Consider the following 26,056-nt stretch of genomic DNA (forward strand, 5'->3'; position numbering starts at 1 on the left):
CATTTTCACGCTGTCGCGCCGTCCGACGACAGACCAGACAGACCTCGCGACGCAGTTGCGACGGACAGGCAGAGGCACATCTCACCAGCGAACGTTCGATTGTATACGGCACGCACGCCACAACGGAGCCACGGACGGACGGCCGAGAGGATAGACAGACGGGTGGATAGACGGGTGCGGGGTCGCGGGCGGGCGGATGAACGGATGGCGATGGGTTGCTAGGGAAGCGATTCCCGCAGCAGCGACGTTCAGCGTTTCCGCGACGTAACCGTCGACGACCGGGCGACGTTGTCTTTCGAGGATTCGCTTCGCAAACGTAAGCAAATTTTCAGCAATTGTCAGGTGGAGCTCGTACTTGGTAATTGTAGAGTGTTGACGTTATCGACCGAAGGCCTGTTCTTTTTGGCTGGTTCTCTTTACACTAATTCATACTTTTTTCTTCTTCTTTCCTCCTGAAGAGAAAAGGAAGAAAGATGAACTGGTGCAAAAGTTCAACTAAAAAGAACAGGCCTCGAGATTCTCGATGATTTTCCATTGTCGGTAATGTAATTGGCTGCAGAACAACAGCTGAGTGAACGCTCGCAGCTATTGACATATTCTTTTGGATCTAAAAGTTTGATTGGATGATTTAGAAGAATACAGTAACAGCGAGCGTTCTCTTCATCTGTTGAGTTTGCTGAATGCAATAGGTTTGTTCGTATTGTTTGAAAATTGTTTGCATTTAAAATGAGATAAATATATATTTGGGCGTTGAAAAGAGAGAAAGCGAAGATATTAAGTGCAAAAGACACAAAGCAACGCGACATACATAATGATAATAAATTTGATTGGATGCTCTCAGTTGTACTCAGAGTGCGCACTTAAGCGGTGTACATTAAAGTCGTCGTACACAAATTAATGTAAAAATATGTATTTAATATAAATATATAGAAATCGGCCAAGTTCTCAGTACAGTTTATTTTGCATTCAGATAAAATATTTATTTTATAATTCGAAATATTTACATTTCACTTTTATACTCGAATTAAATCAGTGTAGAACGTTTTAATGTGAACCAGTACGTTCCAATCGAATTTGCTATGAAGTATTGAGTGTATTTGAACGTTTTTAGACCCATTTTCACCAACGTAAATTAACTTTTCTCGGTTTAACTTACTCTTCGCCTTTTTCTAATCTTTAGAACTAGAAAAAGACGAAGAGTAAGTTGAACCGAGATTAAGTTAATCTACGTTAGTGGAAATGGGCATGTCTATTCTTAGATCGGAATCAGATTATGCATTGAAGATTGAGATTAAAGATTAAAGATTGAAATTTCATCAATGAAGACAAAGAAATTTTGGCTTCTTTTGTTTTGATTGGTCAAACTTCAATTTTTCAATTTTCAATTTCATTCTTCAATACGCAGTCTAATTCCGAGCTAACTTTATGTCTAATGAATGATAATACAGAATGATGATTATAAGTGTTTGATACTTAATTCTGTCAATGTAAAATTAACTTTGATCTTAGTTTAATTTTTTGTTTATGTTTCTCTAATTTTTTGAATTAGCGATTAAACCGAACGCAGCCGGAATTTCGTCAACGTCAGTGACTTAACGTTCAGCAGACTTAACAGTTGAGTAAGCGCTCGCTACTATTGAGTGTATTCAGAATGACAGAATGACCACTCATTGAGCGCTCAGTGAACTCTTTTATCTGATTGGTCTATATTTTAGGATTTAATGGAATATGCCAATCAAATGAAAGAGCTCATTGAGCGCTCAGTGAGCGGTTGTCGTTCTGAATGCACCCATTGATGTATTTTTCTAGATCTAAAATCTGGTTGGATGATCTAAAAGAATACACCAATAACAGCCAGCGAGAGTTTACTCAAATTTGAGTTTGCTGAACGCAGCCAGTGCCGTTACGTTGGCCATTCTGCCGATTTGATTGTAAAATTTAAAATTGTCACAACGGCGAGCCCGCCAGTTTACTCGTGTATTGACAGTTGATTGTTTTTGTAATTTTCATAACGAAGAACAGACGTTACTCACTACTCCGAAAATTGTTGTGCGATAGCGCGTCGCGTTGCTCCTATTCAACGTCATTCCGAGACGTAGGTACGCATAATCGACGTAATTGGTGTAGATAACAGAGACTAGATAATGGAGTCCGACGACGAGGATATATTCGCTATTAGCGACGAGGACATGGCCTTACCGACGCAAATCGAGCCGGTAAATCCTGTTGAGGAACATCTATTGAAGCAGCTCGCCGATATCGAGGATAGGATCAACGTCGCGACGAGCGAAATCGCCGAGACGAAGACAACTATTGCGTGCGTTTTGAACGCCCTAGAATGGCGCGCACTTCATGGGGAGGATGCAAACTCGGGCTCGGACAACGAGGTAATTTCATGATTTTACTTAGATCTGTCCATGTTGCTTGAATCCTCAAAAATTTTTGCAGTTAAAATGAGATAAACACATATTTGGGTGTTGAGGAGAGAGAAAGCAAAGATACTAAGTGCAAAAAGTACATTTATTTACACATATACATACAGTATGATGCAGTAGATTTTGCTGCATCAGTTTGAATGTTTTCAACTCGTTTATTCTTGTCTTACTGTACTTATTCTAATAAACAATAAAAACAGAACGATGATTATAAGCGCTTTAAGCGCGTGAAAGATCAAATCGCAGTTTCTAAATTAGATTCGAGTTTGACCATGAGGAATTTTATCAAAATGAGAGTGAGAAAGAAAGCCATATATACTGTTGCTTTTATCATAATTTATTGAAATTGATGAAAACGACGAGCCAATAAAAAATTTGTCATCTCATAGCCAGACTTTCTGTTATAGTCTCTAATATGTTATAGTATGTTGACATTCAACTTTGCTAATTTTAATTTTTTGTGATTTTGAGCTGGACTCAACATTATTCTGAAAAAAAATTTAATAAATATTTGTTGAAATTCTAAGTAAATATAAACAGAGACATTGTTGTGTCTCTAAATTTACTAAATGTAAATGTTTATTTTTTCCAAGAATCTTTAATTTTATTTAATTATCATTTTTTGAGTAAATATTTATTTACTATAAGTAATATACTGTATTAATTATAAGTAATATGTATTATTATTTAGTTAATTTTTGCGACAGTCTCGCGTAGTTCTCTATGTATTTTCGATTTGATGCATTATTATAATCGACAAACTATATTTTCAGAACTTTTACCAAAATTTTATATGATGAAAATTTTTATAAATTGAAAATGAAATTAAGTGTTTGATCTTTGCAAGAAATAATTTAAATCTTTCTTTGAATGGTTTTCGTTTATATTCTTTTTTATTTTTCAAAAAATAAAAGGTATTAGTTTAGTGTTAAATTCTCAAAACCGTGTTTTTAGAATCTCTATAAATTACAATAAACATTTTTTGATTTTAGTTCCGTCGTTAAATTGAAAATTAAAACTTGAACTTTGCAAGAAATAATTAAAATCCTTGTCTGAATGATTTCTTCTATTTTATTTCTCTTTATTCTTCGAAAAATAAGAAATGCCAATTTGTGGTATATTGTTAAATCCTCAAATTTCTTTTATTTTTGTTTTTGAGAGCACTTTGGGATTAATCTCACTGTATTCAATGTAATATCATAATAAACTGTCAATTAATTGATGATATATGGAATATCTACAATATTATAGTATTGTATATTACAGATGTATACTGCCGAAGGAGTACCTATGATAAAGAAACAGCGACGCAGCAGCACTAGTAGCCCAGAAAAAATATTGGAAGTAATCTCATTGTGGCAATGTGTTCTTCAGGATAAATGGATTATTGGAGTAGAATTGTACAACAGATACTGCTGGTGAGTTATTTATCAAATATAAAGTTATGTTCGATGTAATCTTATCGAATAACAAAGATGAGAGGCAAGCAGAAAGAATACTGAAATAAAAGTATATATTCATATCTGTAAAAATGTAGGATACTGATAGAAATTTTACACGCAGAATATCGTATAAATAATCTTTATTCAACAATGTGTTTTATTTTGCAAGTATAGAAATTTGTAACGTCGACATATTTTTGCGTCATTCGAATTCAATTAATTTGCGCAGACAAATATTTTATTTGAGACTTAAAACTTTAAATATCCAATTATTTTAATCGATTTCTATTGTGATGAAACGTACGCAAATACAAATGCTGATTGAATTACTGTCTTAATTACTCGGAAATATTTTTTATTTTTTTCTCAAAACAACGCAACTCTACAAAATTGTTTGCATCTTAAAGTGATGTTATGTGATAAGTTAGTTATCATAATATTTTGCACCATGTTTCCTTGAGGCAGTACTATACCATTGTTATAGTGGTACTACATTTATGCTTACAAAGATTATTGTGCAGTTGTCGAGGACAACTTGGTGGTGTAATTAGATACTCTTATTGCTTTATGCAAAACTGAGACTATCACAAATTTCTTTTTAAATCTTGTGTATCACGTACTAAAATTCTTTGAATTTATCTAGACTTTTCTTACGTCAATATTGCATTTCTATTTAAAGGCTTTAGCAACTTTTATTACTAATAAAATCTAACTCAATCTATATCATATATTATTAAAACGGAAGATAATTGAAAGAGTGAAAATTTGGAATAAACAGAAAGCTTTATATGCCAGTAAAGCTTTCTTCAAGCAGTAAATTTGTAAAAATTTAATTTATCTTAACAATTTAAGTACGCAAGCAACGAACTGTACACATTCATATTTGCATCATTATTTATCATAAATTTGTATTGTATTCTTCTAATATATTTCTTCCAATATATTTCAGTATAACAATTCGATAAACTTTAACGTATGCGCTATCAAAATGTTCAATATGATAACATAGTTTATATATAAGTTACAAAACCAAGATATATCCTTTCATTTTTGAAATCCCATATAAGAAATGCATTGATCGTCACTATATACATATCGAATATTATACTTCCTGTCCCTTCAAATTTATTAAGCGCTACGATTTCGTTGTGTGTGTCGTATGCCTCATTCCATTTTATATTCACATATCTCAAGTATAGATATGTCAGGTTCATTTTTTACATATTAGTGTGGTGATTTCGTCTCTACCAAATGCTAAATATTCGTCTGGCGAATAATCGAATAATACGAAGTCATACCTGCGAATCATAAAGATAAGATGATTTTACATTTTATGATACTACATGTAATTATTCACATATTTTCGCGTTTCTGATATCACATAATTATCAACGTATGTAAATTCCTCGACTTTTTGCAGACGTACCTGAACATTTCATAGAGCTCTTCGATCTGTGTCTTGGATAATTGCGTAAAATAATTTTTTATGACATCTTTTGTTTGTACGCCCTTAGTAGGATTTTTCCACTCGGGTTTGATGATGTGTCCCACATGAGCTTGTTTTATGAGATAGTCTTGGTCGTTCTTTAATAAGAAAACGATAGTTTTAAAACAATTCTCTTATAGTTCAGCGAAACACGCTTATCTTATTTAATATTTTGCAAATATTGGATACTTCCTTAAAAATATAAATACAATCTCTTTCTCATAAGTTGGCTCTTATGCTGACAGTTAGATAAAGAAGTTTATGATTAAATTTACTTACATGTAACGTCTCGAATTTTGCTATCACGTCGAATCGCACTTGGCAGGGTGTGCAGAAGTTTACAACTGGTGTCCAATGCATGTCGAGATCGTTCCCTGCTCTCCACTGGCATAACAGCCATCGCACGAATTCCTCGAAGAGAGGATATCTCGGTCCTTGTCGTGTATTCGTTTTTGAATCCTATATTTGTGTGTGTGTATGATCATGATTAAAATCTATTTTAAAATACTTTACACACACACACACACACACGCGCGCGCGCGCGCGCGCATATATACATACACACATATATATATATATATATATATATATATATATATATATACGTACATATATTCGACAGTAATGATTTTATATTAAATCAATATGTGAATACAACATATGTGAATTTATATTACGAGGAAAGTTGATTCCTCTAAATTGCTCAATTATTCTTAAATGTTTTTTTATTAATTCGTGTTTTATATTTTTATTTTTATAATTATGCTAAATCGCAATTTTGATTGTAGAAGAATGAGGAGCAACTTATTTAGCGTGACTCCAAATGGTTATCGATTGTAGAAATCGTCGAAAGACATTACCCTTGCTCTGTAGTGCCAAACTATGTGTGCACCGAGGTTACTGTGAAATGTGTGCGGCAGACTGTGCTCCAATTTATCTCGATAAGCGCTGAGCAATCTTTCGAAGGGATGTCGCACTATCAAAAAACTGATGCTGTCATTTAGATATTTAGCTAGTTCTTCTGCGCTGTGCCTAGGATACCTTTGTCTAGCTAATGAGACTGGCACTGCCTTGGAGGCCTTCAAAAATTGCGGGCTGTATCTATAAAGTTAGTGTAATACGGTTGATGATTCATCATACGTTGATGGTTTATAATTATCGTTGCTCAATTATAATCAATTATTCAATAATTAGGTTAGTATTTTAACGATTTGATTGATAAGAAATAGAAGAAACAGCAATTTTTTTCATATGAAAATTATAGAAGAAAAAGAAAAGGGGAGTGAAAATAATTAAATATTTATTTGTAATATTATCTTTTCATTGCATTTTGTGTGCAATTTGCAACGGCATAAATTGCATGGTATATTTTATCTCCGTCGTGTTCATTTTCATCGTTCCCGCAAGAAACTTTAGTTACGTAAATGATGATGAGACTTACCCAGCAAGTAAATTAAAGTTATACATCCATGATGTCGATGCTGCTTTGAAAACGTTGCACCATATAAGATGATATTCTTTATTTACAAGAAATTCCCAGGCGTTCGGCCTGTGAAGCGAGTCATTGCCAGGACGATCGAGTCCCTCCTCGGCACATTTTTCTGCCAGAAATTTCCGCCTGGCTATTAGACGTTGCTCAGTTTCTGCCGTCGTAATCTGCTCTAATATTTTCTCCTCTGGCGTCAGATTCGCGTCCTGTCAAAATATAATAAAGCCTTCAATTTGTGAGGCAAAATCGATACGAAAAGACATAGTTCGTAATCGATTTTTATAATTACACAGTTCTTCTTTTATTCGTTATTTTAAAATATTGCCTCGTTATCGCATTATTAATTAGGACGCTTTAAATTTATCGAAATATGCTACTACTGTCATTTACTGTGAAATTAATTGTTAGTAGGCGGTTAGTATATCAGAGACAGGAATGAATTATACAGATACAGGAATGAACTATAAAATGAACTGCTCGACTGAATTATGAATTGGACATTGACGTAAGACACTAACGTCCGTATTCATAGTTAGATATATTTAAGGCTTCCTTAAATTTATCTTCAAATAGTCTACGAATTATTTTATTAGCTACAGAGCATTTAAAGATGAACTTAAGGAATTTAATGTAAGGGTTGACGATAAATATGAGCATTGAGCATAACGTGTTATAATATATGTGTATTATGTAAAAAACGTGTCAAAGATTACTTGTTCGATTATTTTGCATAATTTTTGTAAACATTTGGTAATGTTTTCGCTGATAAATGAGAAATATACGCGCGCACGTTTTTTTTTCATAATAGTTTAATCATTATTACTTTCTGTTATCATTTACGACCTCGTTTAAGTGTAGATGCGAGTTATTACATTATCCGCTTAATGGAAATTGGAAAAAGATTTGTTTAGAATGGTAACATGGTAAATGGCACATCCAATAGAATTGTGAGTAAACATGTTATGAATATAATTCGTTGTAGAACTAATAACATTCGATTACGAAGGTAATTATCAGATAATGAGAACGTAGATAATTATGAGATAATGAGTGATAATTATAGCGAACTCGCGGTTAGAACTGCGCACATGCGAAAAGTTAGAGAGCTGGATCATTGATTGAACTTGAAGAGTCCATGTACGCGAATTGTAACGCGAATCTTTCTGTCAAGACACTGCGACACATATTGACCTTCTCCATGACTCGTAAGGTTAATTCAATTTCCTAATTTCTGCAATTAGAATTTAAACAAGTATTTATACGTTTATTGAACACTGCGCTGCGCTGAATACGATTTTGACAAAGATTTTTAAGAATGCATGGTTTGTATTTGCATTTAAATTGGATGTCACTTATGAACGCACTTTTTTTAGGATATCTCTCATGTTTTCAACATATAACATGTTCTTTTTATTTAGTTTTTCAAGGAAAATATTTAATTATACGATGTAAATAAATTAAGGTTTTGAAGAAAATAAAACAAAAGAAACAAAAATTGCTTGTAAAAGTCAACACAAAGACGTATGTATAAATTTAATTTATATATGATAGAATAATTAATTTATATATGATATGACAGAAAACATAAATTTATTTCTACATGTTAACAGTAATTAATAAAAATAATAATAATTCATGCGTTTAATAAACGTTTTGATCATTGTTTTTGATCATTTTCAGTATTTAAATTATAAATAATTAATACGAGATATATGAATTAATGTTTAATGCATGAATTATTATTGTTTTTATTAATTACTATTAACATACGGAAATAAATTTAATGTATTTTATATCACACGATATTAAATTTGCATATGACCTTATTTTGATAAAAAAATTTTTATTTCTTTTAATTTAATTAATTATACATAGTATATAATAAATGGTATATAATTAATTATATATGGTTATTTTCTGATATTATAATTAACTAATGGAAGTTAATTTAAATACTACGTAGATAAATATAATATATGTTTACAAATGACAAATGTGTGCAGAACGTCTGCAAGTGACAATTTTGTACTATACTTATTTAGAGATATATTCAGTAAATCTGTGTTGCAAATAAGTCAGTGTATTTCTATGATTTTATGAATCATCTGTATTTTCAAAAAAATTGTTTCCGTACAGAGAGAAAGATTTGGAGTCGAGAGTTCTATTTACATTTGTTTCATTGAACAAATTTAATTTTGAAATGAAACATATTTTGTTTGATAAAAAAAAATTAGTTTTAATGCAAATTATCACATTCTTAATTTAAACATCCATTTGGTTGGATTATTCCATAACGCATAGTTTTGTTTAATTTAAAGAAATCTTTTTTCTGTAACGAGTGAAGGAACAGTATATATACATATATATTCTTTGATTTGCGTCATCCTTATTAATGTTCTTTTGTGACGCTTATTCATATTTACATTAAAATTTCTACAAGACAATTTCTCCAGTTACAAGCGGTAAAAATCTTTAATTCGTCAATTATAAAAGTAAAAATTTGCGCCAGCCTTCAGCATTGTAAAGATTAGTAATTTAGATTGCTACAAACTGATTGCATCGGAAGTCCACAGGGAGCGGCCTAAGGGAGAGACGTAAAAACTGATTTCTTCTCTTAATTCCAACGTATAGTCGTTCAGCGTCGATATCGCATTGTAGTGCGGCGAGCTGGCAAGACCGAATGCAGAACTACCGGCTTCCGCTTATTGATTTCGATGTGGAACGCGCCTTGTGCAGCGACGAATGTGGGCCACGAAGAAGGGTGGTAGCGCATCGCGCACGTTTATGCTCTGGTGCATCGTGCATACACGTGCCACCTTCCTGCGAGGTGTTAGAGTGCATATCGCCGTTATTTTCCGTATTTCTGCGCATTTGCGTTAAATAGGTACCACGTTGTTCAGCGATAAGACAAATTCCGGTTAAACAACTTTCCAGAGTGCAATTACGTGTTCACTTGTCGCGACTAAAGTACTGTTGTAAAAGGTACGAGAAATAGCAGTGTTGTGGATACATGAATCTTCCTTACAAGTTTCTTTTTTTTTTTAGTATCATACAATAACTGTTATGGTGATAATTTTTTTCACTGTTGTAATTATTTTTTGGTATTGTTACATTTTTGTTTGGCGTATTAAGGTGTAATAAGTAATTAATACCCTTCGGATAAAAACATCTCTCTCATTTAGATGACACTGGGATTAAAATTGTATTTTTTCGTTTTTAATTATTGTTGATTTTTTATCTCTATTACTGTTTCATTCTCGATAAACTTCAATCCACATTCGGTTTTTTTAGATTGTAAAATTTCGATTTTCTCTGATTGTGGAACATTATACCTTATGATCTGATTCAGTTTTTATTATTCGGCGAGAGAGTAACTTGGTTATTAAAGATTATACATCGTTTCTAAAAAAAATTTTTTTATGCATTATGATACGAGTTTTTATCTCGTGATTCTGTTAGTATTAATTTTTTCCAACATATAATTTTCGTAGCTTGAGACGTCATAGCAAAAATATGGAATGTTACACGTGTATGACCGTCACTTATCATGTAACTGCCGACTACGTAGAAACCTTTTCGGCGTTATACGCTATCTGAATCGGATAATCTCATGATCCTATGAAATATAATACTTTCTTTCGCGTTATGTATTTTTCTTTCTCCGTTTCATGATGCTTTATTTGTCATTATTAAGTTGTTAGTAAAAAAATTTTTTGCTAAAAGAATCAAGTCGATTATTTGCAAAAGTATTTTATGATATTAAGCGACAACAATTTTTAGACTATAAAATTGTATATTATAATTGCAAGATTTTATAAATAAACAATTTTTAATGTAATATTATAATTGCATTTTGCTTGGAATGGTTTATTCTTTATATTGATTAATTTCTTTTTACTTTCTATAAAATTTTTTTCTTGTAATGTATTTTTTTTTAGTAACTTATATTTATTTGATACATTGAAAGAAAATTTTTCTGAAATATCTACAAATTTAGATAGATATAGATGAAAAAATAATTTTGTTAGAGCATCAAAATAATTAATATAAGACGCTTAAGCTGGATACTAGAATTTCAAAACTTCTTGTAGTATTACTCATTATTTTCTTCATAATTATTTTGATACAACAAAACTATTTTCAAATGTGTGCGTGCGTGTGTGTGTGTGTGTGTGTGTGTGTGTGTGTGTGTGTTTGTGATGTCTGATAAATTTATAACGCCTTTTCGAAACTGAATCTAAAAGTCTATCTATGGCTACCGCCACATAGTCATTGTACTATATTTTCGTTTGTTTACAGCTGTTTTTACATAGAAGTCTTTTCAAAAAATGCAAAAACTGAATTCTACAACAATAACATGGGATCAAATGTCCAAAGGAAACACGTATCTATAGTGAAAAACTTTCAGGGTCGGTGTAAAAGATTTGTTTTTACTAGTTTTTTTTTTAAATTGATAGGTTTTTCGCTAATTTTTGTATTTACTGACACGTTATTTATATGAAAATTTATTAAAGATTCTTGAGAGTTGGCTTTAATGTAAGTATTTAATAAGTTTTGTGTGAAGTGCTTCCATCCTCCAAACTGAAATTCGTCCATGACAGAGCTTATTGTTGTGATAACATACATACATTTAGATCGATGATAACATATTTCTTTATTTATTAAATTGTATAACATACATTTATTTATCTGATAAATCTCATATCGAAAGATTTAATGGATATACATATATTCGTTCCTGACAATCGTGAAATGATTATGTTTACATATCAGGAATGATTTTATTTCATTTTATTGAAGTATCTAAAAATTTGACTGTAATAGGTACGGATTTGGAAATAATTTTTGACCATCAAAATATTAACATAAGAATCTGAAGTATGATGAGCAATGCTGCAAAAAGTTTTGACGTTCTAGCAATTTGAGCTACATAATTATTTTGATGGTCTAAGAAAATCATTTTCAGATTTGTATCTAGAATTTTAGATACTTTAGCAAAATCGTTCTTCCGTATAGAGGTAACTACTTTTTCGGGTATTTAAATAGACCATATTAGGCGGGCACTGATCCACGTACCGCATTGCGCCTGGAAATGTGCCAATCTATGGTCGTTGTGCTTTATGTAAGGCAAACGTTTTCGGTCTCCTAGGAAGCCGGTTGGAAGTTAGTACAGAACTCTGCGTTCCCTCAAAATCAATTCTTTTTTTTACGCGAACTTTTGTTATGTTAAGAATGACTAACATTCCTTCTTGAAATAACACTTTTATAGCACGTTAATTGAGATAAATGTTTACTTAAATGATTGTTTAAAAATAGAACTCAATGCGCAATTATCAGCAGAATTAAAATTGAGATTATACATAGCATTGTGATTTTTGTTGTATAATGTTGAAAATTGACGCGAGTTCGGTTATACTTGAATATGAAACTTTAAATGATTCTGGAAAATGCTATTAAAGTTATTGAATAAAACATCATACTGATGTTAAATAATTCACGATAGTTCGGCTTTTGAGTTCCATCAATTGTATTTGCATTATTTGAAACAACATGGTGCAGATTTTTAAAATATTAAAGATCCTCAAAATATTGTTGATAACATGAGTAAAAAATAACTCACCTCCAGCGAATTCCCGTGCTGCAAGGTGTTAGTGCCATCCTGGCCTGACAATGCCAGGACAATAAGCGCCAGGACACCAGCGGCAAAAATAGCACGACGAATTCCTGCCAAGACGCGACGACGTGGGGTCATCTTCTCTCGGAGAACGTGTTTCCGTCTGTACTCATATCGGACTGAAATACATTCATAACATCATTATATACGACGTTTTCTACGCAATGAATAGTTGTAATTAATTGCTGATCCGCGAGATAATTGCTGATCCTCCATTACGTTAATTGCATTGTCTGTTGCTCGCTTGCGATATTGATATTGTACTTCGAATCTCGTTAACTAGGACGCTAGAGATTAGGTGATAAACGAACCATGAGCATGAACGTAAATGCATCAAGACATTGCAGCTATTATGCTTCAGAAATTATTCAGTAGTCCGCGATTTGTAGCTCTCACGTCTGATGACGACACTCGTACCATTGTTTGTATTAGCACGGCAAAAAATACCGTTTAAATTCGGTAGTGTAAATAATCTTTATTTCACAGCGAGATAGAGACGACAGAATTAATGGCTCGGTTTGTTTCGCAGACATTGTATAATGTGTGTATATGCTTTTTGCTTTGACAAGGAAGCTTAGGAAGATGATGACAAATATACTATTACATCTTCGTGCGACGCGTTCTGACATTCGACGTGGTCGTTTTGATACTTCAATCAATTATAAATTTCTTTTAGAATTCTTATAAGCAATTCTCATTATATTGACATATATTTTTTTTATTCTAACGTCCACATGGAAAGATTACAAAGACATTTGTGACGAATAGATGTTTGTTCCGTACATCGACAATTTGAGCAACAAAAAACAAACTTTACAGTATTTGTGTTAAAAAAAGAATTATTTTTCTAAAATACACAATTTTTTTCCGTAGTATTTCTTAGTTTTTAATTTTCTAGTTAACTTATAGTTTAGGTTTAACTTCATTTAATCTGACAATAATGTAAAAATTGTGTTTTTCTGTGACTGAAGTGATGGTTTTGTGATTGTAACTTTAAAACACACTACAAAATCATCAGTTTAGTGATTAACTATAATAAAAAATACTATTTTTACATTAACATCAGGTTAATCTTTAAAGGCCATACTACAATGAGAACAAAATACTGATTTATAGTATATCCTACTCAATTTGATTGCTTATAACTTTCGTAAAAATTAAAGCAATAATAATAAAAATTCGGCCAAGAAAGAATAGGCGCTGAAAATCCTGCGCTAATATTTAAATTTAAAGAAATCTTGCAATCTTAAAATATTAAAGAAATTTATTTAAAAAATTTATTTAAAAAAGAAAAAAAAACGAATGTTAATTATACATTCTTCACTACGACTAAAAATCATACGCTTCGATTAGTCTTCTAACCTTCTTCAGAGATGAAACATCAAATATTCACTAGAAGCTAAATGCTTGCATTACATACTTTTATGAAAATAAAGATATGCATTATCTATTATGGTCTCTGAAGCAAGTCAACAATTCCTCTTATAAAGGAGATATTTCCCATACTAGTTGCAAGGCTGGATGGACTCAAAGTATTGAGTGCCTTAAAAATGGAATGCATCAATAAAATTTAAAAAAATGAGAAAGATAACATAAATTGACTTACTAGAACAGAAATCGCAACAGACGTGTAAACTGCTAATCTATGTTATAAAATAATTGATAGAAGGTCAATGATTTAAAAAATTAAATGATGTTACAATCATTTAAAATCAGATAAACGGAATGTATATTCTGATCGTACTCGAACGATAAAATGAGAGTCAGATTCGTTACAATGGATCATGTTATTCAAAGTCATATTTGTTGTCAAAGATAAAAACAAATTAAGGCTCGCTATGATAGGTTTGGTTTAGCAGTTCGGTATCTGTTTTTAAATTGCTGCTGTTATTTTGATATTAATCATCTCAGATATTAACTGTTTGTTATAATTCCGTTTGTTATAATCTAAGATTTTTACATACTTTCATAAAAAATCGTCGACCATGTTTCAACTTAGGATCTGTAATAACGGAATGAATAATTGTATTTTTGCCAATATGAGATCTATATCCAGTAAAAACAGACACTGTAAATTTTTTTTACTAATCGAAACGCCAAGCAATTAAGAAATATAATGATACCAATCAAATGTGTGTCGTTATTAACCCTTAGTTATCGTACGCATTTTTACTTTCATCGTTACTATACGGGAGTATAGCATACTTCGTCAATGTTCAAGTGTCTCTAATTTTTGGTAAAATACACTGATTAAAAGTAAATATGTAAATCTTCATTTTAGAAGATCTAAAGAAGAACCTTGTATAAATAAAATTGCCGAAAATTATCAATTATAAAAGATTTAATAATGAATAAAAGTTAATTTTTCGAATTGTCATTATGAAAAAGTCATCACGAAGAATACTTTTTTCAAAAAATTATTAATCGTAAAATTATTAAATGAAAAATTATTAATTTTAATTATTAATAATAAATAACAATAATTCTTAAAATAATTAATTATTAATATAGAGATAGAAATAAAGAAAAGAACTAATGAAATGAACTTTAGTTTCTTTATTTACACATTTGCAGTTGAAGGTGTATATTTTAATTAAGGTGTTTATTTTAATTACATGTGTCAAAATATTTCCGGGCAAATATATTTATTTTGATATTGAAATTGCACGATTTTTTTTTATAGAAAAAGCACGATTGCTACCGTTTTTCATACAAACTGATGATTAGGCATGGGAAAATATACGTTGAACATACGTTTAACTTTTTTTCTCCTCCTACGTCTAGCACCTCAGTTTCCGGTTTCTACAAATGCTGCGCAATTTTCAATCGTTTTGGATATACCATGCTCCTGTACAGTAATTGAGGGTTAATAAAATGAATAAAATTGTTAAAATTAATAAAAAGTTAACAAACAATTAATAAACAATAGAAAAAGCACTGAAAAAGCATTTGAAAAAAAATTCGGATATACCCTACCGAAAAAGTGTTTAAGGATTAAGTCTAATATTACAAGTTAATCAGAAAATGAAAAATGGGTCTTGGAGTCTTTTTTACCAATTTCGAACTAATCGATGGTTAACTCAATCATTACGATTATCAATGTGAGAACTGATCACAGAATTGTCAATGTGAGAACTTTACCTCAGAAAGGAAGAGAGAGAAGTAAAGTTCTAATTCATTGAACTGTTGGTACTTTTGCGAGATAATCCTTAATTAAGTTAACGAAAAATTGATGAGAAAGGTCCTTAATTTTACAGTATATCGATTAGCTTACATGTAAAGATGTATCGAGACACGCGTAAGAGACTCAAGAATACTCAAGTCGAAGACTCAGATGTATATGACAATAATTAGATCAGCGAAGAAAATTATAGACACAAGAGCGTTGTGTTTATTCGCGGAATGCTACAAACGGTGTGAGAAGAAGGAGGCGCGCCAGTTCGATGGAATGGGTAATCAGTTTCGCATTTCCCGGTGTCGGTATGCGTTTGTCTGTGTATCGAGATCGCGAGTATTTGCGCGCCAAGCAGCCATGGAGCCGCGGAAATGTGACCGCATCCATGCGATAAGCATTCGCGCGCTGCAGAAATTCTCACGATCAGTATGTCAGCGGTAACGTCGGCGTAGATGATCCCACTCAGAGTTGACTTTCTCGACGTTCGCATAATTGTGTGTCTGGTTACTCGTTGACTGGCAGATTTATCGAGATTCGTTATTATATTCCATTTGTCGAGTTATGCGAACCGCTACAATGGAGCACCATCTGATAGGAACGTTGAATTAGTCAGTCATCGTGAGAAGGAAGCTCGAGATTGATATTACGTAATGAAAACATGTATGGGAAGCACAACAATCTGCAAGTCAGGAGGAGAATATTTAAAAAACAAGATCTTAATAATAAAAAAACTGATCCTTAACCCGTCAATACTCTACTGTGCAAGTAAATGTAATTATTAAAAATGCACCGGATCGTAAAATTATCGGATACCGGATATCGAATATCCGGACAGAATGTAACATCGGATATCCGCTTGGATATCCGAGAAGGCGATTTCTTTGTGTCGGATATCCGACATTTTCCGGATATCCGAGCGGATTCGGAGAAAGTGTTTTCTAAAAAAAAAACCTATAGAGAAAAAGATTTAAAGATAATTTTGCAACAATGTACAACATATTACAGTATCATAAACATGCATACTTATTTCTAGAATATTTGCTTAAGAAAAAATCAACAATTTAATGATATCAAATTTCAACCGAATATATTCCCGGATACTAATATCCGGTTATCCGGTCGGATAGTAAAAAAGTGCCTGATAATATCGGATGCCTGATACTTTCCGGATATTCGTTACATCCCTAGTAATTATTGCTTGCGTCGAAACAAAGTTTCATGTTAAAAGAATAATCGCAGAGAAATGTGTAATTATCGAATAAAGCGAATTAAGAGGCTATTATAAATCTCGCTTTTCTCAACAAGTTCCGCGTTGATGTATTGTTCGCGTTGCGCTTGACAGGTAAAAAGAGCCGGAAAGAAAAATTGCACAGTTGCGAAAAGGATTGAGTAGGGCGTATGCGAATTTTTTCATGGTAGTGTTACGCTAAAAGGACGATCGAATTCCATTAGGCTTTATAAAATAAGCGTGTTTCAGAGATTTCAGTTCATAGGAATAGCACTTAGCTGTAGATATAATAATAAATATGATGAATTATAGATGTTACTTTTTTATAGATTAAAAAAAATCGTTATTTTTTATAATGATAGATAAGATATAGAAATAGATATAAAGACAACATACAGAAATAATTATAATTGCATTTCTGTGTAATTATTGATATATCTCAAGTAATGTAATTGTTTCCTGTATTGTTCCTTTATCTATGGATTATATTACACATAGCAAACGTGTTCACTATGTCGATTACAATATCATAGCTACGGATATTAGTCGGTCAGTCTTTAAAACAAATAAAAAATGACTTCTTTCCGTTTTCATACTGTTCAAATAATCTTTTGTGCCATTTATCTGCAGTCACATAATCTTTACGTAACTCTATTCTACTAGTTGATGCAATCAGTAAAATGTGTTTTTCCTGCTTCCATGGCATCATGAGAAAATTTATTCAAATAGTCAACTAAACAGTCGAAAAATATTTCCTTCTTTTTTTTAATTAAATAATTAGATTTGAGATGAGATACACTATGTAATACAAAAATATGTAACATCACGCGAAGTTGAGTGTTATTGGCTAGAACGATAACTTCTTTGCGTAATACTAGTGTGATTAAACATAAACAAAATATTATATATATTTATGTATATAATTACTAGAAAAAGAGTGGTTACATTAATTGGAATTCTGGTTGAAACAATAGACAAATCATAATTTTCTGATTGAATCTATTGTAATTCTAGTTGAGATAATCAGAATTCTGATTGATGTAATCAAAATCTTCTGGTTCGTTTATTTTTAACTAGAATTTTTCTTGTTACCATAATTATAGCTAATAAATTATAGTCATTACTATTAGTAATAATAATATGTTTAGTTTTATCAACAAATATATGTAGCTGGTATGAAAATAATTATAAATTGTAGTTTGTTATAAAAATAGTTATTTGCATCACTGCAATTTATAGTTATTTTTTAGAATGACTATATATATTTGTAGATAATATATATAGTTATCATTACTATCCCTAGAAGAAATTTTATTTTTTGAGCAGTTATACAGGGTGGGCCATCTATTGGTACGTTTTTAAAAATGCGATCAAATGAGCATACATTGATATTTTTTATTAATTTTTTTTTTGTTGTGAAGCTAAAAGTATCCGCGTCAAGAATGAAAAACGATTTCGTTCATGTGGCTCCCTCTACTGGCCTTACAGTATGCCATTCGGTCACCCCAATTATTAATGACATTTTGGACTACCTCGGCGCCAATTTCACTCAAAACAGTCGTAATATAATGTCATCCACTAACATCCCTTTCTCACGAACTTTCCTCACCAATTTGCGTATAGCTCCTTCGGTGGGTGCTCTATCATGACCCATATTTCTTTTCAAAATTCGTACAGTTTCGGCGACACAGCACTGACTTTGAAAATAAGTTTTTAAAATTTCAAAACGCTCTTCAAGAGAAAACATGTTGTTTCGTGCCGCGGACGGTATGACTAATAAACTGTCAAAATTTCGGGTCTGTAGCTCGTTCGGTGTTGCCATACGACGAAATTCAAAAACGTACCAATAGATGGCCCACCCTGTATTAACTCTGCCTAAAAAGTAACTGATGAGTAAAACTATTTAAGATCCCAATCAAGATGCAAACGCTTTGTTTGCATTTACTGCGCACAAAAGACGCGTAAAATCTGAACCCATTTACTGAACAAAAACAATAGACTACACAGTATTTTAATTAATAATAATTTATTAATTTTAGAGTTTTAAACAATAACTGGGCAGATGTCTACACAAATTGCACATATTTTTCAATCAAGAAAATTGTTTCAGCTAAATAAAACTTCATCAAGTCTTTGTCTACTTCCTTGTCTACGCAATATTGTTACAACTAATAAAAATATACAGTAAATACAATAATACTAGACAGTAACTAGATAAGTGTATAGAAAAATTGCACGTTTTTAACAGGATAACATTATAGCAGTAATAATCATAATTATGGTAACATGTAATCATAGTCATAAATATCAAAAACTTTTCTCTGTGTAAGTCATCTTCGCATGCGACAATGCAAAACGGATTCATACTAATGTCAGGATTTCAACATCAGATTATATAAGCCTAGGCGATTCCATGTGCATGTGACTTATATTTTCCGTGAGATCCATGATGAGAGAAACGGTTTGCTCTCACAGCGAAGGGAACGATCTTTGATCTCGACTTGAATGGAACCGTTGATTTGTAATTCATGATTACATTTGCATTGTGTACGCGGAATAAGAACTTATTACTGAGGCATGTGACACCCGCAGATGTTGACTTAAGTATTAACCTATTATCATTTGATTAAAATTTTGTCTATAAAAAATAATAATTTGGAATATTTGAAGTAATTTAATATGAAAAAAGCTGTTGATGTTTCTAGAAAGAATTAACTGATAATTGAAGGATCTCAATAAGTCTTAATAAATCTCGTTATTAAACTATAAGATAGCAATGAATAACATTAAAATTATTAAAGAACAAAGTCATTACTTAATGTAAATAATTATGACGATATTATTTGTAAAATCAGGTTGAAATAATATTTGTTTACAAAGCATATTTATGCGTATAAGTGATGAATTAACAAAATCAAAAACAAATCTTTAAGCAAATTGTATTAAGTGATTTTATTATTAAAAATAGGTCCTGACGTTTGTATTATAAAATATCTGTGACTCTACGTGCGCATTTGGAGACACGGTAGTGTGTCGGTGCTAAGATAAATGTTTTACAAAAACGTCGAGACCTACTTTTGTAATTGTTCTTTTTCAAGGATTGATTAATTAGAATTAGCCTTGAAATCATATTTGCTGATGACAAGTAGCTGCGAGACATATTAAAGGAATCAAATTGCAAATAAGATTTCACTCTTTCTAATGTCAATTAATTTTGACCTTAATTTAAGTGGACTCGATTAGTTCATTTCTTCTTCTCTATGGATAGAACTATATATACTGAATAAAGAGATAATGAGAATATCTAATCTTTCTGCAATTAGTTAACCTATCGTATTATCGGTGTAACTTCACTTCTTTCTAAGTTCGAAAGAAAATAAATCAGCTGAATTATGATTAACCATTTGAAGCTGTTAAGCTTAGATTTTTAAGCATGTATCGTGTAGTATACCTTCAAATTCGAGATACTAATTTCGAGTTATATACTCAAATTAGATACATAAAAATTTTTCAAGTTGCATACTTGAATTAGATATGCATGAGAATTTTTCCTAATAGTGAAATATGTTATATATACGAAGCAACGATGATATAGATATAATGATTTGATTGGTATTACTTTTATGAACTTAAATACTTATTTTTCTTTAGGAAATACAAGGCTTATGTATTTCATGTAAATGTATAATATTCAGCATTACCGTAGTGTAATATACCGCTAGCATGGTTATATTTCTTGAACAAATGACAATCGAAAATCTTTCAAGGTGTCTTTTTTCTTTTATTTTTTAGCACTTACGTTTCCTTGTAATTACATAATTTTATTTCAACGTGTACCTTCAATTTATGGCGATACATGCTTAAAAATGTAGTTTTATTAACGATCCATTTTAACTATAGTTTAACTTTTTAATCCTTTTGTGATTCCAGTTTATGGCATTGATAATAATATATGTTAGAAGAAAATATTCGTTTAATTACGATTGATATTAATGCTACGAGGTTTCAGTTAGTTATCACGAATCTTTAAAATCCTGGGGTTGCTGCGAAACGGTCACGAACTGTCGTGATAATTTTCACTTGGTCTAATGTTATCGTTCGTACACGCGATTCGACATTACGTTAGTTTTATCTTTATTGTATCCCCGTGACATTATCGCGAAAAGCAGCGTTTCCTGGATGACGATCAGTCTCGCAATCATGGAAAAACGGTTATGTACAGCTGTGTCATGGGTTCACGAGGTCAGCGGGTGGCCTTTCTAATCCCGGGATTTGTGCGCAGGGGTCGCGTTATCGCCGAGGAGACCTGTCCAGGTCGATCATCGCGTGTATCGCGGATATACCTTCTCCGGGCATATATCCAACGGCGAAAATCACTGACGCATTTGTTGTCGCGTGCGGGTGTCGTCGGCGGGCGTCGTTTCTCCCCCGGGTCGGTGCAACGCGTCGGTGCGAGGGACGTCAGACGTGGTCGCACCGCAGGAGGCCAGGAGCGCGCGGACGCAGTGTGTGGTGCCACGTGATGCGTACCGCGTGTCGCCAGGAAAAGTACGATGCCGTACGATCACGGCGGCATCGTGCAGATCACTGAGACCGACCGACCGGCCCGTTTCATGAGCGCCTCGACGCTACCGCCCGTCCCACCAGGGCCGGTTTCGCAGGGTGTTCTAGTAGGCGTGATGCTCATGACACTTTTGTACTATCGGAGTATGTGAAACACTCGATGCGACAATGGTCGACACTCGTTGTCTTTTTACAAAATTTGAAGAAATTAATCTAAATATTTTCCTAACTCAAAATTGAGGAATCAAATTTAAAGAGAAGTTGAAAAAGAAGTTTTTTTTTTTAAGTTTAAAAGTAATGTTATCAAATTCTTGGCGTATACGGTAGAAGTGAATATGTACTTATATATATATATATATTAGGTGTTGGAATTAATTCGTAGCGTTTTTTAATGAAAGAATGTTATTTATTTCACATGAGCATTAAAAAATACATTAATGAAAGTACTTCCCATCACTTGTAAAACGCTACGAATTAATTCCAACACCTAATATATATATATACAAAAACAACAGAATATTTATTTGTACATAAATTAGTATACACGCGTATACACGTTTTTCGCGTCATTTTATGTATGAATGAAAATTTAAATTGTATATTAATAATAAAATATAGTAAGATCAAATAAGATAAGGATGCGTTTGCAAGTGAATGCTATGAATATGAGAATAATAAATTTATTAATCTTTGTTCGGGGTGTAAATACTCGAAGCCAGACCTGTGGTTTACCTCCTTCTGTTCATTGGTCGGTTTTTTCGCGGGTCGATTTGCCGCTGGACGTTTATCGCGCAAACGCACCGCGGCTTGCGAGCAAGTGAGCGCCTTCTCAGAGATCGATCACATACAATTATTGAGACTTAATTACTAATGAAAACTGGTGATTCGCGTCGACCACGCCATGATGACAATCGCTAACTGTAAACGCTATTTCCAAGATATTGCAATTACTTGCATTGTGAAAAACTGACCATGAAATATTGCATCTCAATTACACGAATACAGTTAACATTTTCTTTCTCGGATGTGAGTTTAATGAATGTTTGAAATACATAATTTTATAATTTTATTAGAAATAACATGAATTACATTTTTGCATTATTAATAATTGTACATTATATTTAATTTTATTTCCGACATTTGTTTTTATTATTTGCATTTCAATTCGTATTGAAATATAGAAAAGAAGAGTAAAATGCAAAAATATAAAAAAATTTGTATTAAAACTATAAATGAAAGAATTGTTGATATAATCTTTTTATTCGTTGGTTAGAACAATCTGTTTTTATGTTTTTGACCTGATTTCGTGCGACTGTCTTCGCCTCATCATCGCTATTAAATTGTTGTGGCGCTTGAAATTCCTTCGCCCACTTCCGGTTGGCTTTTCATTTGAAGAAATTTTTAGCGACTCCTTCAGTGGTGATGAAGTGAAAATAGCTATATCAGATTGCGTCGAGACGTCGGCAGCAGACTTCTTCGACCAAACTTCTGTTGTGATACAATATCTCAATTTAGAAAGCACTGAAAAGTAGATTAGAGTATAAGATTGCAAGAAAAATAATGAAATCGGAGAAACTTCTTTCTCGCCTGTATTTTCATATTTATCAGCTTATTAATGTTTATTTTTTTAGACATATTAATTTGAAGAAATATCTAATTAATTAATTCTTGATTTCGCATTTTGAATTGCTTTAAATATGTTGTTAAAACGAAAGGAAAATATGTGGTGCATAAGAGAAAAGGGAATGTATAAAACATCGCAATTTGAATTTTATAAAAAGAAAAAAAGGGAAGTAAATTTTGCAAATTATATTAGCATTCTCTTTAGTTGCAATTTGCATAATAAAATTATTTCATCACTGATATCGCGTTATTATACTTTTGCAGGAACATCGCGATTAGTATCTTTGTTCGTGGGTCGATTTGCATGGATAATGTCGATGTAAGCGTTGCATTCAAGGTCGATTTGCGTGTGCATATCCGCCAACTTGGCAACTGTGTTATCTGTGCGTGACCTGATTTCTTTTGGGAAAAAACATTGTAATTTTTTTATTCGTAATTATTTTTATATGATAATAGTATCTAAAATATATCAAAGTAATATGGAAATTATCAAGGCAAAAAAATATTAAGATTTTAATATTATATTATTATCTTATATTATATCGTATATGTGTCAAGATTTTAAATCCATATATATTCTACAGGAAGCGCAAATCGAGCAGACGAAGAAGTAAGATTAAGTTGAATTGTCTGAATGAGGGAAGTTGAGACGATTTATTTTCTTTCTGTAAGTTCAATGGTAGTTTGTCTTCGATTATTCTCGCATTGATATCTCAATCTGTTCGAACAATGAATCTGTCAGTTTGAATACGATCGCGTCGCATTACTTTTACTATTCTTTTTTAACATGATTAATATTCAAACTGAGAATTGATATTCAAACATGATTAATTAAAATGCAAGCTGTTTGTCGCTTCGATTAGCTCACATCGATCTGCATTCATGCTACATTCAATATGCATACATTACATACGTTATGTAACATCAGGGGTTTTACACGCATTAATGAATGTATATAAGTATTCGTTACACATACACAAGTTATATATCAACATCATGCATCATTATTAAATGAGGCAAATATCTATCATGTGGCACAACAATGAATTTTAATTAAGAGATTTTGCTGATTTAGTTTCATTTTATTCTTAAATGCTTACATGAAATAAACGATTTTGTTGAAATATTAAAAAATTTAATTGTACATATAAATCTGAAAATAATTTTATTGAATCATCAAGATAATTATATGGGAATTGCAAGCATGATGAACAATGCTGCAATAAATTTTAACATTTTAGCAACCAGTTTTAGCGTCCATAATTATTTTATCCAACAGAATTATTTTCAGATTTGTTATATCTAGCTAAATTTTTAAATATTTCAGCAAAATTATCTTTTTTATGTAGTTCCGCGAAATCTAATTCATGACACACCTGCCTTATCTTTAACGTCAATATTTGCATTTCTCGTAAAAAGCTCGAGATATCTTCCCAAGAATGATTTCACCCAACAGATTATGACATCACATCACGCGATGCAACCACAATTTATTACCACAATTTATTATAAATGAATAATTTAATTACATATAGGATGAAAATTTTCGAGAATTAAAATTGAATGTTCTAATATAAATTTTTTTATTATTGTTTATATTTTATGCGTTTTATATTCTATGACGGGATGATAATTTAAAAGTTTAGACACTTATCAACATTAAATTTTCTACAAATTGTACTTTATAATTTTTATTTATATTATTATATTTTAGATTTAAAAAATTATTATATTTTAGATTAAATTCTGTAAAAATAATAAATATTTTTAACAATAAGATCTTATTGTTTAATAAATATTTATTAAGTTATAATTTATTCGCTACAAACTTTATATTGTTTAGAAGCAGCAACAAGATATTTTATTAATATGCATATGATTAACTGAAAACTTGAGAAAGAGGAATTCTTAGATATGATCAATAGCGTAGAACGCGGTTATGTAAATTTTCTTTGCAGCACGTTGCTCAACCCCAGATATTATCCATACGTGTTATCCACGCCAGACGAGGAGATTTTCGGCGAGTCAATGTTCTGGAAATTGAAAGAAGGATATTTTTTCCATTCGGAAAAAATCAACCTGATCCATCCCGGAGCCGTTGTGGCGACAATGGTGCTCGATCTACCAACGTTCGATCAGGAGCCTGTCATCAAGTGCTGGGGTATAATCTCATACGAGATCGATGAGACACAATTCCAAATCCCTCTGCCGACCATTGAGCTCTCCATCGACGAAACGATCAATAGTTCATGTATAAGATTTTTAAATGAAAATGGACGTAATGCGATATTAGCCTTGAAAAGCACATCTACCATAGAGAAAATCTTTAATATTCGGACAGACGATCGAGACAATCAAGATGATCGAAACGGGTTCGGCAATAAATTCTTTCGTTTCTTGACCGCGAGAACCTTTACAAAAGTTTGGGACAATGTTTTCTTGGTGAAAGAACATGGCTGTCTGATGTATTGTTTGATCGAGATACAATCGATTGATGTCAACAAAGCGAATATCAGGATCTTTGCCAGGTAATGGATCGCTGACGAGCGCATCTGCGTTCTCTTCAGCCGATTTGCGATAAAATGTGTTGCGATGATAGAAGATAGATTTACATTATTAATGATACGATTGCAGATCTGTCAATCAGCTGAATATAATATTGCATCTTCTACAAAATGAATTTCCGGATGTATCTGTTGCGGAAGAGACAGATGATTGCGTTGAGGCTGCGAAGGCTTTGATACACGAGTTGGAGATGATTCGCGATCAAAAAAGCATCCTTGAGATACAAGAAGCGAAAGTGATAACAGACTTGCTTATTCCTTAAATTCTATTTAGCATTGTATATAAAAGATATTCTTAGATAATGTACAACGTAATGTAATATTATATTGATATAATAATATTATATAAAAAATATACCAAAAGTATCAAATTTTGT

At 31.9% G+C, this 26,056-nt stretch overlaps 2 protein-coding genes and 2 long non-coding RNA genes across 5 annotated transcripts; 3 read left to right on the plus strand and 1 right to left on the minus strand.

The window, feature by feature from the left end:
* The first annotated feature begins 40 nt into the window (after nt 1–40).
* On the plus strand, nt 41–26,050 carry LOC105154921 (uncharacterized). The gene is made up of 5 exons (XM_011070729.2): nt 41–316; nt 2,128–2,387; nt 3,702–3,853; nt 25,074–25,643; nt 25,750–26,050. Exons 2-5 carry the CDS (start codon nt 2,145–2,147, stop codon nt 25,940–25,942), a joined length of 1,158 nt encoding a protein of 385 aa, XP_011069031.1. The 5' UTR covers nt 41–316; nt 2,128–2,144; the 3' UTR covers nt 25,943–26,050.
* Nucleotides 4,001–21,541, minus strand: LOC105154920 (carbohydrate sulfotransferase 11). 2 transcript variants are annotated; one of them, XM_011070728.2, is made up of 7 exons: nt 21,273–21,541; nt 12,473–12,645; nt 6,805–7,058; nt 6,224–6,464; nt 5,643–5,822; nt 5,304–5,461; nt 4,001–5,175 (listed from the first exon to the last, which is right to left on the minus strand). In XM_011070728.2, exons 1-7 carry the CDS (start codon nt 21,283–21,285, stop codon nt 5,088–5,090), a joined length of 1,107 nt encoding a protein of 368 aa, XP_011069030.1. In that variant the 5' UTR covers nt 21,286–21,541; the 3' UTR covers nt 4,001–5,087. The 2 variants fall into 2 exon arrangements, with proteins under 2 accessions (XP_011069030.1, XP_087261572.1); XM_087405446.1 differs by lacking the exons at nt 12,473–12,645; nt 21,273–21,541 and adding an exon at nt 9,404–9,427.
* Nucleotides 7,065–8,347, plus strand: LOC147911023 (uncharacterized). The gene is made up of 2 exons (XR_015544806.1): nt 7,065–8,174; nt 8,271–8,347. It is a non-coding gene; the product is annotated as an uncharacterized LOC147911023 (long non-coding RNA).
* On the plus strand, nt 9,577–11,382 carry LOC147911024 (uncharacterized). The gene is made up of 2 exons (XR_015544801.1): nt 9,577–9,834; nt 11,152–11,382. It is a non-coding gene; the product is annotated as an uncharacterized LOC147911024 (long non-coding RNA).
* Nucleotides 26,051–26,056: the final 6 nt, after the last annotated feature.

Source organism: Acromyrmex echinatior, chromosome 1, assembly GCF_024713525.1.
Source record: "Acromyrmex echinatior isolate Ae372 chromosome 1, ASM2471352v2, whole genome shotgun sequence".
Lineage (NCBI taxonomy): Eukaryota > Metazoa > Arthropoda > Insecta > Hymenoptera > Formicidae > Acromyrmex > Acromyrmex echinatior.